At 37.0% G+C, this 16,358-nt stretch overlaps 1 protein-coding gene across 6 annotated transcripts in view; it reads left to right on the plus strand.

Moving 5' to 3' along the window:
• Nucleotides 1-16,358, plus strand: part of KANSL1L (KAT8 regulatory NSL complex subunit 1 like) — a 178,865-nt gene that overhangs the window by 56,974 nt on the left and 105,533 nt on the right. For all 6 annotated transcript variants that reach the window (XM_032754671.2, XM_032754669.2, XM_058438908.1 and 3 more), the window contains exon 3: nt 5,256-5,397. In XM_032754671.2, the coding sequence (XP_032610562.1) occupies nt 5,256-5,397 (142 nt within the window). The remainder of the gene's footprint in view (nt 1-5,255; nt 5,398-16,358) is intronic.

Here is a 16,358-nt window from a genome sequence, read left to right on the forward strand (position 1 = left end):
TCACTCTTTAAGGAAGACCACAAAATCCACACATTCAACAATATAATATTCATAGTACCCTTAATATATATATTTATATAAAACCTACTAGACATGTATGTATGTATGTGCACATGTGTGTATTCAACTATTAGGCATGCAAAGAAGTGGAGAAAAATTATTAAGGGAAACTGATGTGGAAATGACAATGATTATGAAAGTAGTTGGCAAAGAGCTTAAAATATCTATTGTAAATATGCTCAAGGACTTAAAAGGGAAATGTGAACATAAGGAAAGAAATGGAACATATAAAGAACCACTGAACGTTCAAAAGCTAAAAATATCTGAAATGTAAACGACTTCAGCTAACAAGAGAATAGACATTCAGAAGAAGTGGTTAATAAATAGAAATCACTGCTAACTTCTCATTAGAAGGTATGTAAGCCAGAGAAATGGAATGATACATTTAAAGTGCTGAAAGGTGGGGAAAAAAAGTCAGTCTAAAATTCTGTGCCCAGTGAAACATTTTAAAAAACAGAGACAAAATGACATTTCCAGATAAGCGAAAATAGAGAGAAGTTGTCAGTATATATGCACTAAAGAAATTTTAAAAGATGATCTTCAGGCTGAAGGAAAATCATACTGGGTAAAAACAGATTTACGTAAAGGAAAAAAGAAATGTTAAGAAACGGTAAATATGTGGGTCTGAAATATGTAGAAATTAAATCACACATTTCCAAATAACTCGTGGATGAAGAAGTCACAAGAGAAACTAAAATTTTTTGAACTGAATAATATTAGAAACATGACATAACAGAATTTGAGGGATGCAGCTACTAAATTACTGAAGCAATGCTGTATGGCTATACATGTTTATATTAGGAAAGGAGAATAGTGTAGTCTGTGGTCTAAGTCTCCTACTTAAAAAGCAATAAAAATAATACTAAGTTAAACCCAAAGCAAATAGAAGGAAAAGGTGATGATAAAGAGTGGATATTCACAGAATATAAAACATGAAAACAATGGAGAGAATTATAAACTTCTAGCAAGATTATTTAGAAGAACACTAATAGCAGGAAGAAGGAAAAATATCACTATAGATGTTCCCGGCATTATGGAATAATTGGGGAATACAAACCATTCTCTGTATTCCCAGGTTCTGTATCTGTGTATCAACTAACTATAAATGGAAATAATCAAGAAAAATATAAAATAATGCAATAATTAAAAATATGAATTAAAAAGAGTATAACAACTATTTGTATTAGTTATAAGCAATATTTACATTGTATTAGATATTATAAGCAATCTAGAAATGAAAGTATACAATGGAGTGTATGTAGCTTATATGCACATGTACATCATTTTATATAAGGGACTTGACCATTTCCGCAGATTTTGGTATCCTCAGGGGGTCCTGGAACCAATCCTTATACTAAGGGATGACTGTATTATGAACAACTACATGTCAATAAATTCAACAATTTAAGCTAAATAGGCTAATCGCTTAAAAGACACAAATGACCAAACTGACACAATGAGAAATAGAAAACCTGAAAAACCTTACGTTAAAAAGAAAAATTAATAATTATAAACTTTCCCACATAGAAAACTTGTGGCTCAGATGGCTTCACTGATTAATTTCATTAAAACTCAAGGAATAAACCATTCCAGTCCTACATAAATTCCTTCAGAAAATCAAGGAGGAGAGAACACTTCTCGTTTTATGAGGGTAGCATTAGCTTGATTCCAAAACCAAATATGACAAGAAAACAGCAGATCCATATCTTCTTTGACTATAGATGCAAAGAAAAATCCTAAATGAAATAACAAATAGGGTCTAGCAAACTGTAAAAATTCATCATGACCAAATGAGTTCATACCAGGAGGTCAAAACAAAGATGTAAGTTTGTGATGTTGACAAGTAGTTAGTACCAAGAGAAATTGCATTCAAAACCACTTAAGTTTAAACAGCTTGTACTCATTTGTTTTAGCAAGGTTAAGTGGTGGCTGCAAGCAAGCAAGGATGGGAATTGAAGTCATAATGCTACCTTTCTGGGGAATGAGTGATCTCTCTCACTGTCCAGGGGGTCTCCACTCACCAATGTCTTTACTAGAGATAGAGAACCCACATTATGGTCAGCATGTGGTCTGTGATCAGTCCTGCACACTCTAGAAAGATTCAGGGAGTCAATGGCAGACCAGGCTTATATGCTAACTGGGGAGTTGGGACACTCTGAGTATGCTTGTGCGTTAGTTATATGCTAATTGGTTACACTGTAAGTTATGTAAACCATTAACATTGATTATATAAGTTGTTTATGTAAAATGTTTGACTTTGGGGTATAACATGTTGATCTTGTTTGAGCAAGTTAGCCATATATTTATCTGTAACATCTTAATTATTAACAATCTTATTTTTTTTAGAAAAACACGTTTTCTAGGAAGCAAACATCTTTGTTTACCACTTGTAAGCCTAGCAAACTGGTTTTATTCACTCCTATTAAAATGTAGGATAAGTTACCCTCTACAGAAAATTTATTTCAGGCCGGGCTTTCTGGCTTATGCCTGTAGTCCCAGCACTTTGGGAGGCCGAGGCAGGTAGATCACTTGAGGAAAGGAGTTGAAGCGCAGCTTAGCCAACGTAGTGAAACCCCGTGTCTACTAAAAATACAAACAGTTAGCTGGGTGTGGTGGTACATGCCTGTAATCCCAGCTACTCAGGAGGCTGAGGGACAAGAATCCCTTGAACCTGGGAGGTGGAGGTTGCAATGAGGAGAGATCACACCGTATATCACAAAGCGTCCGATGCGATTTGGTTTACTTAAATTTAATCTGGTATTGCTATTTTTCTATATTAGTATAATTTAGTGTAGTATATGAACATAACAATGATTTTTGTAATCCTAACTTGAGTATCAGAATATCTTTACCAGAAGTACAATAATATGAGTTCTATGACATTTTTTTCTGTTATATTTCATTATTCACTAATCATCAATATTATAGCCAAACCAAATTGCATATTATAGGGGAATTTTCCAACTGGAGCAAAACTTAAAGAATGTTTAAGGTCATCTTTGATTGCCTTAAGCTCACTTCTATGCCATACTTCTACAAGTCCTATCAACTTTAAAATGAACCTTGAATCCATTCTTTTATCTACATATCTTTGTCTCCCCTCCCCTTCCCAGTCAAAGCCATTTTTATGTTCAGTGTTTTAGTCAGAATAGGCTATATTTAGTTACAAATTAGCATCCTAATCTCAGTGGTTTCACACAGCAGAGGTGTACTGCGGCTTACATAAAGTCCAGTGTGATCTGGGCTATTCTCCTCCTCCATCTTGTAGCTATACTCTCTGCACTAGTGGTTATGAAGATCCTCAGGTGAACTGGAAATGACAATGTCACTTTTGCTTACAGCCCATTTGCTCAGAACTAGTCAAATGGCTCCAACATAAATGCATAAGCCTGGGAAGTGTAGGGCGGTACGTGAAATATTTAGAGATCACAATGATCTGTACCACACCCAGATTATTATAGATAACATCTTAGTTGTTTTCCTGACTATTTTTCATTTCCTACTACAGTGCTTTCTCCACCTAGTAGCCAAAGTTCTTGGAAAAAAAAAAAATTATTACCACCTTGCCAGTAGTTTCCACTTTGTTTTAAAATCCAAACATTTTATCCTCACCTGTGCAAAATGCTACGCGCTAGCATGCTTGCCTTCTCTAATTTCATGATTGGCATTTAGTGTTGCTGTTATCTATGAATAGCATATTTTGAATAGGTATTTTATTTTGTCCACAGTTATGAACATGTGATTTTTAAGTGTCAAATTTATGAAACCACAGTAGTGACTATAAACAATAAATAATAATACCAAGAGAAATCCTAAATCATATGGTGTCTTTAATCACATTATATGCAGTTAGAATCCTTAAAAACAGTAGCCTTTCAGAAACATTGATATAATGTAAAATCCTGTTATAATGAATAAATTCTATATAGCAAAGCCATAATTGTGTTCTGTTTATCTGACAGCAAATGATCTCTTAAATATTTTCTCTGATTAAAGATTATTTGAAAGATATTCCATTATGGTCCAGTGCATTTTAAAAAATTAATAAACTTTTTTAGAGCAGTTTTAGGTTCACAGCAAAACTGAATGGAAAGTACAAAGAATTCCCACATATCCCCTGTTCCCACATGCTACAAATGCATAACCTTTCCCACTGTTAATATCCCACAACAGAGTGGTGTATTTGTTACAATTGATGAACCTACATTAACACGACATTGTCACCCAGAGATCATCATTTACATTAGGGTTCACTCTTGGCGTTCTACAGTCAGTGGGTTTTGACAATAAATGAATTTTTAGATAAGTTTTTTATAAAGTTTATATGTTGTCATTAAGTCATTGTTGCCCTAGAGTTATATCTTCAGTTTCAGTTTTTTTTTTGCAGTTTGCATCTCCTAATTAAATATCACACACATATACCACCCATAATCCCCAATAATTTTTCTCTAGCTGTAGTGCTCTTGCCAAATGACGAGGTACTAGGAGGAGCTGGGAATCAACTCTTATTTTTAAATATGCATGAAAGAAAGGCTTTATATAAATTCTTTGTGATCTCTAGGTTGTGAATCCTAGGAATCAGGTTTTTAAGGAACTGTTTATCTTAAATATTTTAAGGTCTATATATTTGGTATGCTTATTTGAAATGTAGCAGAGCATTTATATTTTTTATAATTTTTGATAGTTTTTAAAAAACGATTTAAGTAATTAGCTAATAACGATGCCTATTTTAGCAAAATTACTTATAGTAAAATTGAATATGCTACAGTTTATTACATGGATTTAGATTTAGCACCATTCAAATGGATTCTCTGGTACTTGACATCTACTTAACGTATAAAAGTTTTATGTAGCAGTTTTTACATAGTGTTTGCATTGTCATTCCTGTTTCCTTTTCTTTGCTGGTTTATCCCTGTTTAAGACCTTCTGCACTGATAAAGAATTGAATAGCAGAGGAATTATCCTACTACAGGGTATGTAATATTTAATGAAAACAGGTATTTGTGGGGTGGAAAGGTAGGAAAATTATATCTTTTTCTTTGATAAGAAGTCAATCTGCCATTCTCTCTTCCTGTAATTACATGTTGTAGAAAGGAAATTTGCTTTTATGATTGGAGTTAAGGAAGTTATTAAGCAGTGTCTGTGAAACTTGATTGCCTTTGTGCTTTGAGTAACAGTGTTTGTTTTGTTCACAGTAACTGTAGTCCTGAATGGAAGTGGCTTGTAGACAGAGCACGAGTTGGCAGCCGATGGACTTGGCTTCAAGCCCAGATTTCAGACCTAGAATGCAAAATCCAACAACTAACAGACATTCACAGGCAAATTCGTGCCTCCAAGGTATTGTCTGTCTGTGTTCTTCTACTTTTGTTAAAAATTGTTAATGTTTTCATTCCTTCTCATTTCATCACAAAAATAATTGTTACAAGATTTTATAAAAATGTAGCCAGTTTATGTTCAAATTTTTGATATGTTATAAATTGAAGCAATCTTTGTAATGCCTTTTTGTATTTAAGATCATTTTATCATACTTTTTGAGCAATTCAGAACTTCCTTATTGGATTCCAGTTAATATAAGTGATAAACGTGTTTTCAAATTTCTAAATCATAAAATACATATAACAAAAACCTTACCATCTTAACCATTTTTGAGTGTATAGTTGTGTTATTAAATAATTTGTAATGTTATGCATCTGTCACTATCCATCTCCATAACTCTTTTTACCTTTTAGAACTGAAGCTCTAAACCCATTAAATAATAACTGTCCACTTTCCTCTCTCCTCAACCCCTGGCCACTATGTCTGTCTCTTATGATTTTGACTATTTTAAGTACCTTATATGAGCAGAATCATAAGTTTTTGTCTTTTTGTGGCTAGCTTATTTCACTAGCATAATGTTCTCAAGTTTCATAAATATTGTAGCATATATTAGAATTTCTTTCCTTTTTAAGACTAATAATTTATTGTATGTATATACCACATTTTGCTTATTCATTCATCCGTTGATGGACGCTTGGGTTGCTTCCAGTTTTTAGCTATTGTGAGTATGCTATGAACATGGATATAAAAATATCTCTTTGAGACCCTGTTTTCAATTATTTGGGGTAAACACCCACAAGTGGAATTGCTGGATCATATGGGAACTTTATTTTTGATTTTTTTGTGGATCTACCATACTGTTTTTCACAGTGGCTATACCAGTTAACATTCCCACCAGCAGTACACAAGGTTCAGATTTCTCCAGATTCTCGCTAACATTTATTTTCTGTTTATTTTATAGTAACCACCCTAATGAATGTGAGATGGTATCTTATTTTAGTTTTGATTTGCATTTGCCTAATGATTAATGATGTTGAACATCATTTCATGTGCTACTGGCTTGGCTTTTGGATATCTTCTTTGGAGAAGTACTTATTCAAGTCCTTTGCCCATTTTTGAATTGGGTTGCTTGCTTGTTTTTTTCTTGTTGCATTTTAATTCTATATATATTGTAGATATTAATTTCTTATCAGATGTATGATTTATAAATATTTTTTCCTATTCTATGTGTTGCTTTTTTTTTTTTTTTTTTTTTGAGACAGAGTCTTATTCTGTCACCCAGGCTGGAGTGCAGTAGTGTGATCACTGCTCACTGCAGCCTTGACCTCCCGGGCTCAAGCAATCCTTCCACCTCAGACTCCCAAGTAGCTGAGACTAGAGGCTTGTGCCACCATGCCTGGCTAAGTTTTTTGATTTTTTGTAGAGATGGGATCTCCCTCTATTGCCCAGGCTGGTCTCGAACTCCTAGACTTAAATGATCCCCTGACCTCAGCCTCTCAAAAAGTGCTGGTATGGCAAATGTGAGCCCCAGTGCTCAGCCTTGTTCATTGCATTTTTACTCTGTTGATATTATCTTTTCCTGCCCAAATTTTCAAAATTTTTCTGAAGTCCCATTTGTCTACTTTTTCTTTTATTACCTGTGCCTTTGGTGTCATATCTAAGAAATCATTGCTAAATCTAATGTCATGAAGCACTTACCCTATATTTCTTCTTAGAGTTTTATAGTTTTAGGTTTTACATTGAGGGCTTTGATCTGTTTTGTGTTAATTTTTGTGTATGGTGTTAGGTAAGGGTCCAGTTTCATTTGTTTTCATTCAGATATTCAGTTTTACCTGGTTGAAAAGACTGTTTTTCCATTGAATGGCCTTGGAACCTTTGTCAAAAAACATTTGACTGACCATATATGTTAGGGTTTATTTCTGGGTTCTCTATTCTATCCCATTGGAATATAGGTCTGTCTTTATGCCAGTACCACATTGGGTTTTTTTGTTTTTGTTTTTTAATTTCTTTTCTTCTTTTTTTTAAAAAGAGACAGCATTTCACTATATTCAAGACCAGGCTGGTTTTGAACTCCTGGGCTCAAGCCATCCTCTCACCTCGGCCTCCCAAAGTGCTAGGATTATAGGCATGAGCCACTATGCCTGGTCAGTATCACATTATTTTGATTTCTGTAGTTTTGTGGTAATTTTTGAAATCGGGACGTGAGTCTTCCAGATTTGTTATTTATTTATATATATTTTTGAGACAGAGTCTCAGTATGTTGCCAAAGCTGGAGTGCAATGGCATGATATCAGCTCACTGCATCCTCCACCTTCCAGGCTCAAGTGATTCTCATGCCTCAGCCTCCTGAGTAGCTGGGATTACAGGCATGTGCCACCATGCCCAGCTAATATTTTTGTATTTTTATTAGAGATGGAATTTCGCCATGTTGGCCAGGTTAGTCTTGAACTCCTGGCCTCAAAGTGATCTGTCTGCCTCGGCTTCCCAAAATGCTGCGATTACAGGTGTGAGCCGCCGAGCCCAACTCTAGATTTGTGGGTTTGTTTTTTTTAGAGATTGTGTTGGCTTTGAGGTCTCATGAGATTTTGTATGACCTTTAGGATAAATTTTTTTCTGTCTATAAAAAGAGTTGTGGCGATTTAGATAGGGATGCACTGAAACTCTAGATTGCTTTGAGTAGTTTTAATATCTTAATAACATTAAGTCTTCCAATCCATGAATATGAGATTTGTTTCCATTTATTTATATCTTCTTTAATTTCTTTCAGCAATGTTTTGTAGTTTGTACATACAAGTCTATCAACTCCTTGGTTATCTATCTATTATATTCTGAAGTGTTTTATTCTTTTTGGTGCTGTTGTAAGTGGAATTGTTTTTGTGACTTTCTTTGCAGATTGTTCATTGTTGGTATATAAAAAACGCACCTGACTTCTGTGTGATCTTGCTACTCTGCTGAATTTATTAATTTGAACATATTTTTGAAGGAATTTTTAGTGTTTTCTACATATAAGATTATGTCATCTTAAAACAAATCATTTAACTTCTTTTACAATTTGGATGCCATTTATTTCTTTTTCTTGCTTAATTGCTTTGTCTAGGACTTGCAATACTGTGTTGAATAGAAGTGGTGAAAGTGAGCATTGTTCCTGATCTTAAGAGGAGAAATGGTTCAGTCTTTAACCCTTGAGTGTGATTTTCAGGGGGTTTTCATATGTGGCTTTTATTATGTTTAGGTGGTTTTCTTCGATTCCTACCTTGCTGACTTTTTATCATGAAAAGATGTACAATTTTTTCAAATGCCTTTTCTTCAATTAAAATGATGATAGGGTTTTCTTTCTCCTTCATTCTGTTAATGTTGTGTATTACAGTTATCAGTTTTAATACTGAACCATCCTTTCATTCTAAGAATAAATCTCACTTGGAATAAATCTCACTCGGTCATGGATTGTAATCCTGTTAATATAGTGATGAATTTGGCTTGCTAATTTTTGGTTGATAGCTTCTGTATCAGTATTTACAAGGGATACTGATCTGTAGTTTATTTTCTTATAATGTCTTTGCCTGGCTTTGGCATCAGGATAATGCTGGCCTCACAGAATGATTTGATTTTGAAAATTTGAGGATTGTTTTGGTTTTTTAAAATTTAGTAGATTCACATTGAAGTCATCAGTTCAGGGTTTTTGTTTAACAGTCCCCGGAGTGTGATGTTCCCCCTCCTGTGTCCATGAGTTCTCATTGTTCAATTCCCACCTATGAGTGAGAACATGCGGTATTTGGTTTTTTGTCCTTGCGATAGTTTACTGAGAATGATGTTTTCCAGTTTCATCCATGTCCCTACAAAGGACACGAACTCATCATTTTTTATGGCTGCATAGTATTCCATGGTGTATATGTGCCACATTTTCTTAATCCAGTCTATCGTTGTTGGACATTTGGGTTGGTTCCAACTCTTTGCTATTGTGAATAGTGCCGCAATAAACATACGTGTGCATGTGTCTTTATAGCAGCATGATTTATAGTCCTTTGGGTATATACCCAGTAATGGGATGGCTGGGTCAAATGGTATTTCTAGTTCGAGATCCCTGAGGAATCGCCACACTGACTTCCACAATGGTTGAACTAGTTTACAGTCCCACCAACAGTGTAAAAGTGTTCCTATTTCTCCACATCCTCTCCAGCACCTGTTGTTTCCTGATTTTTTAATGATGGCCATTCTAACTGGTGTAAGATGGTATCTCACTGTGGTTTTGATTTGCATTTCTCTGATGGCCAGTGATGATGAGCATTTCTTCATGTGTTTTTCGGCTGCATAAATGTCTTCTTTTGAGAAGTGTCTGTTCATGTCCTCTGCCCACTTTTTGATGGGGTTGTTTGTTTTTTTCTTGTAAATTTGTTTGAGTTCATTGTAGATTCTGGATATTAGCCCTTTTTCAGATGAGTAGGTTGCAAAAATTTTCTCCCATTCTGTAGGTTGCCTGTTCACTCTGATGATAGTTTCTTTTGCTGTGCAGAAGCTCTTTAGTTTAATGAGATCCCATTTGTCGATTTTGGCTTTTGTTGCCATTGCTTTTGGTGTTTTAGACATGAAGTCCTTGCCCACGCCTATGTCCTGAATGGTATTGCCTAGGTTTTCTTGTAGGATTTTAATGGTTTTAGGTCTAACATATAAGTCTTTAATCCATCTTGAATTAATTTTTGTATAAGGTGTAAGGAAGGGATCCAGTTGCAGCTTTCTACATATGGCTAGCCAGTTTTCCCAGCACCATTTATTAAATAGGGAATCCTTTCCCCATTTCTTGTTTTTGTCAGGTTTGTCAAAGATCAGATAGTTGTAGCTATGCGGCATCATTTCTGAGGGCTCTGTTCTGTTCCATTGATCTATGTCTCTGTTGTGGTACCAGTACCATGCTGTTTTGGTTACTGTAGCCTTGTAGTATAGTTTGAAGTCAGGTAGCGTGATGCCTCCAGCTTTGTTCTTTTGGCTTAGGATTGACTTGGCGATGCGGGCTCTTTTTTGGTTCCATATGAACTTTAAAGTAGTTTTTTCCAATTCTGTGAAGAAAGTCATTGGTAGCTTGATGGGGATGGCATTGAATCTATAAATTACCTTGGGCAGTATGGCCATTTTCACGATATTGATTCTTCCAACCCATGAGCATGGAATGTTCTTCCATTTGTTTGTATCCTCTTTTATTTCATTGAGCAGTGGTTTGTAGTTCTCCTTGAAGAGGTCCTTCACATCCCTTGTAAGTTGGATTCCTAGGTATTTTATTCTCTTTGAAGCAATTGTGAATGGGAGTTCGCTCATGATTTGGCTCTCTGTTTGTCTGTTATTGGTGTACAAGAATGCTTGTGATTTTTGTACATTAATTTTGTATCCTGAGACTTTGCTGAAGTTGCTAATCAGCTTAAGGAGATTTCGGGCTGAGACAATGGGGTTTTCTAGATATACAATCATGTCATCTGCAAACAGGGACAATTTGACTTCCTCTTTTCCTAATTGAATACCCTTTATTTCCTTCTCCTGCCTGATTGCTCTGGCCAGAACTTCCAGCACTATGTTGAAAAGGAGCGGTGAGAGAGGGCATCCCTGTCTTGTGCCAGTTTTCAGAGGGAATGCTTCCAGTTTTTGCCCATTCAGTATGATATTGGCTGTGGGTTTGTCATAGATAGCTCTTATTATTTTGAGATACGTCCCATCAATACCTAATTTATTGAGAGTTTTTAGCATGAAGAGATGTTGAATTTTGTCAAAGGCCTTTTCTGCATCTATTGAGATAATCATGTGGTTTTTGTCTTTGGTTCTGTTTATATGCTGGATTACATTTATTGATTTGCGTATGTTGAACCAGCCTTGCATCCCAGGGATGAAGCCCACTTGATCATGGTGGATAAGCTTTTTGATGTGCTGCTGGATTCGGTTTGCCAGTATTTTATTGAGGATTTTTGCATCAATGTTCATCAAGGATATTGGTCTGAAATTCTCTTTTTTGGTTATGTCTCTGCCAGGTTTTGGTATCAGGATGATGCTGGCTTCATAAAATGTGTTAGGGAGGATTCCCTCTTTTTCTATTGATTGGAATACTTTCAGAAGGAATGGTACCAGTTCCTCCTTGTACCTCTGGTAGAATTCAGCTGTGAATCCATCAGGTCCTGGACTCTTTTTGGTTGGTAAGCTATTGATTATTGCCACAATTTCAGAAGCTGTTATTGGTCTATTCAGAGATTCAACTTCTTCCTGGTTTAGTCTTGGGAGGGTGTATTTGTCGAGGAATTTATCCATTTCTTCTAGATTTTCTAGCTTATTTGCATAGAGGTGTTTGTAGTATTCTCTGATGGTAGATTGTATTTCTGTGGGATCGGTGGTGATATCCCCTTTTTCGTTTTTTATTGCATCTGTTTGATTCTTCTCTCTTTTCTTCTTTATTAGTCTTGCTAGCGGTCTATCAATTTTGTTGATCTTTTCAAAAAACCAGCTCCTGGATTCATTAATTTTTTGAAGGGTTTTTTGTGTCTCTATTTCCTTCAGTTCTGCTCTGATTTTAGTTATTTCTAGCCTTCTGCTAGCTTTTGAATGTGTTTGCTCTTGCTTTTCTAGTTCTTTTAATTGTGATGTTAGGGTGTCAATTTTGGATCTTTCCTGCTTTCTCTTGTGGGCATTTAGTGCTATATATTTCCCTCTACACACTGCTTTGAATGTGTCCCAGAGATTCTGGTATGTTGTGTCTTTGTTCTCGTTGGTTTCAAAGAACATCTTTATTTCTGCCTTCATTTCATTATGTACCCAATAGTCATTCAGGAGCAGGTTGTTCAGTTTCCATGTAGTTGAGCGGTTTTGAGTGAGTTTCTTAATCCTGAGTTCTAGTTTGATTGCACTGTGGTCTGAGAGACAGTTTGTTATAATTTCTGTTGTTTTACATTTGCTGAGGAGAGCTTTACTTCCAACTATGTGGTCAATTTTGGAATAGGTGTGGTGTGGTGCTGAAAAAAATGTATATTCTGTTGACTTGGGGTGGAGAGTTCTGTAGATGTCTATTAGGTCTGCTTGGTGCAGAGCTGAGTTCAATTCCTGGATATCCTTGTTAACTTTCTGTCTCGTTGATCTGTCTAATGCTGACAGTGGGGTGTTAAAATCTCCCATTATTATTGTGTGGGAGTTTAAGTCCCTTTGTAGGTCACTGAGGACTTGCTTTATGAATCTGGGTGCTCCTGTGTTGGGTGCATATATATTTAGGATAGTTAGCTCTTCTTGTTGAATTGATCCCTTTACCATTATGTAATGGCCTTCTTTGTCTCTTATGATCTTTGTTGGTTTAAAGTCTATTTTATCAGAGACTAGGATTGCAACCCCTGCCTTTTTTTGTTTTCCAGTTGCTTGATAGATCTTCCTCCATCCCTTTATTTTGAGTCTATGTGTGTCTCTGCACGTGAGATGGGTTTCCTGAATACAGCACACTGATGGGTCCTGACTCCTTATCCAGTTTGCCAGTCTGTGTCTTTTGATTGGAGCATTTAGCCCATTTACATTTAACGTTAATATTGTTATGTGTGAATCTGATCCTGTCATTATGATGTTAGTTGGTTATTTTGCTCGTTAGTTGCTATAGTTTCTTCCTAGCCTCGATGGTCTTTACAATTTGGCATGTTTTTGCAGTGGCTGGAACCGGTTGTTCCTTTCCATGTTTAGTGCTTCCTTCAGGAGCTCTTTTAGGGCAGGCCTGGTGGTGACAAAATCACTCAGCGTTTGCTTGTCTGTAAAGTATTTTATTTCTCCTTCACTTATGAAGCTTAGTTTGGTGGGATAGCAAATTCTGGGTTGAAAATTATTTTCTTTAAGAATGTTGAATATCGGCCCCCACTCTCTTCTGGCTTGTAGAGTTTCTGCTGAGAGATCAGCTGTTAGTCTGATGGGCTTCCCTTTGTGGGTAACCCGACCTTTCTCTCTGGCTGCCCTTAACATTTTTTCCTTCATTTCAACTTTGGTGAATCTGACAATTATGTGTCTTGGAGTTGCCCTTCTCGAGGAGTATCTTTGTGGCGTTCTCTGTATTTCCTGAATCTGAATGCTGGCCTGCCTTGCTAGATTGGGGAAGTTCTCCTGGATAATATCTTGCAGAGTGTTTTCCAACTTGGTTCCATTCTCCCCATCATTTTCAGGAACACCAATCAGACGTAGGTTTGGTCTTTTCACATAGTCCCAAATTTCTTGGAGGCTTTGTTCATTTCTTTTTATTCTTTTTTCTCTAAACTTCCCTTCTCTCTTCATTTCATTCATTTCATCTTCCATCAGCGATACCCTTTCTTCCAGTTGATCGCATCTGCTACTGAGGCTTCTGCAATCTTCGCGTAGTTCTCGAAACTTGGCTTTCAGCTCCATCAGCTCCTTTAAGCCCTTCTCTCCATTGGTTATTCTAGTTATCCATCCTTCTAATTTTTTTTCAAAGTTTTTAACTTCTTTGCTATTGTTTTGAATTTCCTCTCGTAGCTCAGAGTAGTTTGATCGTCTGAAGCCTTCTTCTCTCAACTCATCAAAGTCATCCTCCATCCAGCTTTGTTCCGATGCTGGTGAGGAACTGCGTTCCTTTGGAGGAGGAGAGGTGCTCTGTTGTTTAGAGTTTCCAGTTTTTCTGCTCTGTTTTTTCCCCATCTTTGTGGTTTTATCTACTTTTTGTCTTTGGTGATGGTGATGTACAGATGGGTTTTTGGTGTTGAAGTCCTTTCTGTTTGTTAGTTTTCCTTCTACCAGACAGGACCCTCAGCTGCAGGTCTGTTGGAGTTTACTAGAGGTCCACTCCAGACCCTGTTTGGCTGGGTGTCAGCAGCGGTGGCTGCAGAACAGCGGATTTTCGTGAGACCACAAATTCAGCTGTCTGATAGTTCCTCTGAAAGTTTTGTCTCAGGGGAGTACCCGGTTGAATGAGGTGTCAGTCTGACCCTACTGGGGGGGTGCCTCCCAGTTAGGCTGCTCAGGGGTGAGGGACCCACTTTAGGAGGCAGTCTGTCTGTTCTCAGATCTCCAGCTGCGTGCTGGGAGAACCACTACTCTCTTCAAAGCTGTCAGTCAGACAGGGGCCTTTAAGTCTGTGGAGGTTCTTTGCTCAGTTTTTGTTTGTCTGTGCCCTGCCCCCAGAGGTGGAGCCTACAGAGGCAGGCAGGCCTCCTTGAGCTGTGGTGGGCTCCACCCAGTTCGAGCTTCCTGGCTGCTTTGTTTACCTAAGCAAGCCTGGGCAATGGCGGGCGCCCCTCCCCCAGCCTCGCTGCCGCCTTGCAGCTTGATCTCAGACTGCTGTGCTAGCAACCAGCGAGACTCCGTGGGCATAGGATCCTCCGAGCCAGGTGCGGGACACAATCTCCTAGTGTGCCGTTTTCCAGGCCCGTTGGAGAAGCGCAGTATTAGGATGGGACTGACCCGATATTCCAGGTGCCGTCTGTTTCCCCTTTCTTTGACTAGGAAAGGGAACTCCCTGACCCCTTGCACTTCCCGAGTGAGGCAATGCCTCGCCCTGCTTCGGCTCGCGCACAGTGCGCTTCACCGTCTGTCCTGCACCCACTGTTAGGCACTCCCTAGTGAGATGAAACCGGTACCTCAAGCAGAAATGCAGAAATCACCAGTCTTCTGTGTCGCTGGGGCTGGGAGCTGGAGACCAGAGCTGTTCCTATTCGGCCATCTTGGCTCCACCCTCCAAATTTTCTTTTCTTTTCTTTTCTTTTCTTTTCTTTCTTTTCTTTTCTTTTCTTTTCTTTTTTCTTTTGAGTTGGAGTTTTGCTCTTGTTGCCCAGGCTAGAGTGCCATGGCACGATCTTGTCTCACTGCAACCTCTGCCTCCTGGGTTCAAGCGATTCTCCTGCCTCCGCCCCAAGTAGCTGGGATTACAGGCACCCACCACCACATCCAGCTAATTTTGTATTTTGTATTTTAGTAGAGACGGGGTTTCACCATGTTGTCCAGGCTGGTCTCAAACTCCTGACCTCAGGTGTTCCACTTGCCTTGGCCTCCCTAAGTGCTGGGATTACAGGTGTGAGCCACCACATCCTGCCCAAATTTTCTATTTCTTTGAGATTTAGTCTTCTTAAGTTGTGTTGTGTTTCTAGGAATTTGTTCATGTAATCTAGGTTATTTAATTTGTTGGTATAATATTATTAATAATACTCTCTTGTCATCCATTTTATTTCTTTAGATTCAGCAATAACATCCCCAGCTTTATTTCTGATTTTAGTATTTTGAGTCTTTTTTCTTTGTTTTCTTAGTTCATCTAGCTAAAGGTTTGTTGATTTTGTTGATGCTTTCAAAGAATCCACTTTTAGTTTTGATAATTTTTCTAGTTTTTCTATCCTCATATTTTAGCTCTACTTTAATCTTTATTATTTCCTTTCTTCTACTAGCTTTTGGTTTAAATTGTTCTTCTTTTTCTAGTTTCTTAATTTGTAAAATTAGGTTGTTAATTCGAGATCTTTTTTGTTTTTTTTAAATGTCAAGAGTTTATAACTATAAACTCCCCCTTTAGCTCTGCCTTCACTGCATCTCATAAATTTTGGTATGTTTTGTTTTCATTTTCATTTATTTCTAACTGTTTTCTAAGTTTTCTTGTAATTTCTACTTTGATCTATTGGTTGTTTTAAAGTGTGTTAATTTACACAAATTTGTGCATTTTCCAGTTTTCTGTTAATGATTTCTCACTTCATTTCATTGTGGTTGGAAAAGATACTTTTTATATCTTTCTTTTTATATCTGTTGAGAGATAATACTTGGCCTAACATATGGTCCATCTGGGAAAACGCTCCACGTACACTTGAGAAAAATTTGTATGTGGTTGTTGTTGGGTAGAATGTTCTTTAGATATCTGTTAAATCTATTTGGTTTATTGTATAATTTGTCTGTTTCCCTACTTATCTTCCATCTAGCTGTTGTGTCCTTTAACAAGAGTGAGTTATAGAAGTATCCAACTATTATTGTAGAATTATTGATTTTTCTTTACAATTCTA

Source organism: Hylobates moloch, unplaced genomic scaffold (assembly GCF_009828535.3).
Source record: "Hylobates moloch isolate HMO894 unplaced genomic scaffold, HMol_V3 SCAFFOLD_1, whole genome shotgun sequence".
Lineage (NCBI taxonomy): Eukaryota > Metazoa > Chordata > Mammalia > Primates > Hylobatidae > Hylobates > Hylobates moloch.